This window comes from Sinocyclocheilus rhinocerous, unplaced genomic scaffold (assembly GCF_001515625.1).
Source record: "Sinocyclocheilus rhinocerous isolate Xijiao unplaced genomic scaffold, SAMN03320098_v1.1 scaffold2086, whole genome shotgun sequence".
NCBI classification, from domain to species: Eukaryota; Metazoa; Chordata; class Actinopteri; order Cypriniformes; family Cyprinidae; genus Sinocyclocheilus; species Sinocyclocheilus rhinocerous.
In genome coordinates, this window is record NW_015624553.1 from 1 (window position 1) to 2,282 (window position 2,282).

Below are 2,282 nucleotides of genomic sequence, written 5' to 3' on the forward strand. Positions count from 1 at the left end.
CTCACTCTTTCTATTTTGTTCTCATTTTCTCAGAGGGGTTTTACCTGCCAGTTTCAGTGCACTCCCAGTCTGCAATGGCCAGGAGCCCAGTGGCTCACATGCCCGGCTCCTTCTCCAGGGAAAAGGAGGCCCTGCCTCCTCACAAAAGCTCTAAAGACTCAAGTAGGGATCTGGGAAAAGAGAAGCCCTGTAAGAGTGACCTCGGCCACTCCCTCCCAAGGAAGGAACGAGAAAGGCCAAAAGAGGAGTCACGGCCCCACAGTGTGGTGGACCTCACCTTGGATGTCAAGGCGGAAGACGAGCGTAGAGTGAGCAACTCGGAGAGGTCTGCGAAAACTGCGGAGCACGCTCGGCCTTTCTCTCACCAGCACTCGCCTGCTCTGAGCACCACGGACACTAAACCCAAACAGTCTCACCAGAGTTTACTTGGCAACTGCGGGACAAGCAGCAGCACACCAACCCGACACCCGAGTACGGAACAGGACAGGAGGGACAGTGACCGGGATGACGAAACCAGCCGACCGTTGGGCCACCTTTCCTCCGACAAGCAGAAAAGAAGTGATTCGGTTGCTACATCAGCTGGCACTCTGCATGTGTCGTATGCCAGTCCCTCGTCCCTGCAGCCCAACCCAACCCATCTCCAACCCAGGCTGGTGTCCTCTGGCACCTACCCTCCCCCTCACCACATGCCGCCCAGCATGTACCCGCTCTACTCTACAGCAAAAGAGCCAGGCAAAGAACACAGAGTGATAGCTCCTACTTATGTGCCTTCTGTCGAGGTTTACGACGAGCGAAAAGGGCCAATTCAAATTGCCTCCCAAGCTCGAGATAATAAAAATGACAAGAGCAGGGAGAGGGACTCGCACAGATCAGCCCTACAGGTGGGGAATGAGAGAACGCATATGGACCACGGTCGGTCCTCCGTTAGGAGCGAGTCTCCCCCTCACGGAGACGTTAAGAAAGAAATTTTACGAGAGGAAGGCTCTATAATTAGGTCAAATGGTTTGGCCATGAAAAAGCCCTTGCATTTGGAAATGTGCACAAATAAATCTGGAAACAGCCCAGATGCCAGGGACTTATCCAACACTACATCAAAACACACGATCAAAACGGGACTCGAGACCGAATCCCGCAGCCAAGAGCGGGATAGGGTTCAAAGGTCTGCCCATCCGTTTTCTGGAATGGATTCAGCTACGCTCCATTCAGAACCGCATCCGTTGAAGGCCTTTGGTTCCGCCGAACCCAAATGGAAGCCTTTCGAGATGGGCAATTATGCTACCAGTCACATCGCCGCATTGGCGGCCCAACACACCCATGGCACCCGAGGTGAAGAAGAGGGCAAGCGAATGTACCTGGACACTACTGGCTTACATAGACCGGTAGGCACCGGCGGAAGTCCCAAGGGCCACGGGGAGGTTTCGGCCATGCAGAGCCTCATCAAGTACAGCGGCAACTTCTCCAGCGAGTCTGGTTCCAGGCACGGATCTGATAGCCGTTGTCCGTTTGGAGGACTGGGCAACATGAAACTGGAGGCTGGTTATCCCGGATTGTCCAGAGTTCAGCACCTTCCGCCCCAGCAGTCTGGAAAGCAGTTGAAGAAGGAACCCGAGAGACCTGAGAGCGCTAAATCCTTTGGCAGAGAAGGAAGCTCTTCTCAGGGGGAAGCCGAGGTTCGTCATCCACCGGTAGGCATTGCGGTGGCTGTTGCCCGCCAGAGGAACAACAGCAGCAAGCCCAGCACAGTATCGGGCAGGGACAGGCCGATTCTTGGAGGAGCCATCAAAGGTGTGTTGCTTCTTATCTTTAAATGCATTATTCTTAAAGAGATGGTTCACCCAAAAATGAACATTCCGTAATCTGTTACTCATCCTCATGTTGTTCCAAGGCTATTTTCTTCTGTGGAACACAAAAGGATATATGTGACCCGTGCTGGCAAAATAAGTCGGAATGGGCTAATTTTGAGCTAAAGGCAAATTTTTAGTCGAATTTGAGGTTTTCAACAAAATGAGTTCATTAACCTTCAGAAAACTCAATTTTTCTCAAAATTAACTTCGCTGACTCGACTTCAAACAAAGTCTCAGTCATTTTTCGTCTGATTCCAACAAATCATTTTGAACGTTTTTTAAAATGTGCTCATTGTGACTCATTTTGCCAGCACTGGTCACTTATTCTGAAAAAAAAAAGCCTATTTTTATGTTGTTTTGGACCCCAATCGACTTTTTTCGTATGTAGTTATTTTGTGGTCAGCAGAAAAAAGCAGCACCACTAACCTTTTGAGGTGG

General features: G+C 50.7%; 1 protein-coding gene across 1 annotated transcript in view; it reads left to right on the top strand.

Moving 5' to 3' along the window:
- Positions 1 to 35: 35 nt before the first annotated feature.
- LOC107742388 (trinucleotide repeat-containing gene 18 protein-like) overlaps positions 36 to 2,282 on the top strand; it is a gene marked incomplete at its 5' end in the record, with an annotated part of 41,701 nt that continues 39,454 nt past the window's right edge. The window contains one exon of the mRNA XM_016555337.1: positions 36 to 1,785. Within this exon, the coding sequence (XP_016410823.1) occupies positions 36 to 1,785 (1,750 nt within the window). The remainder of the gene's footprint in view (positions 1,786 to 2,282) is intronic.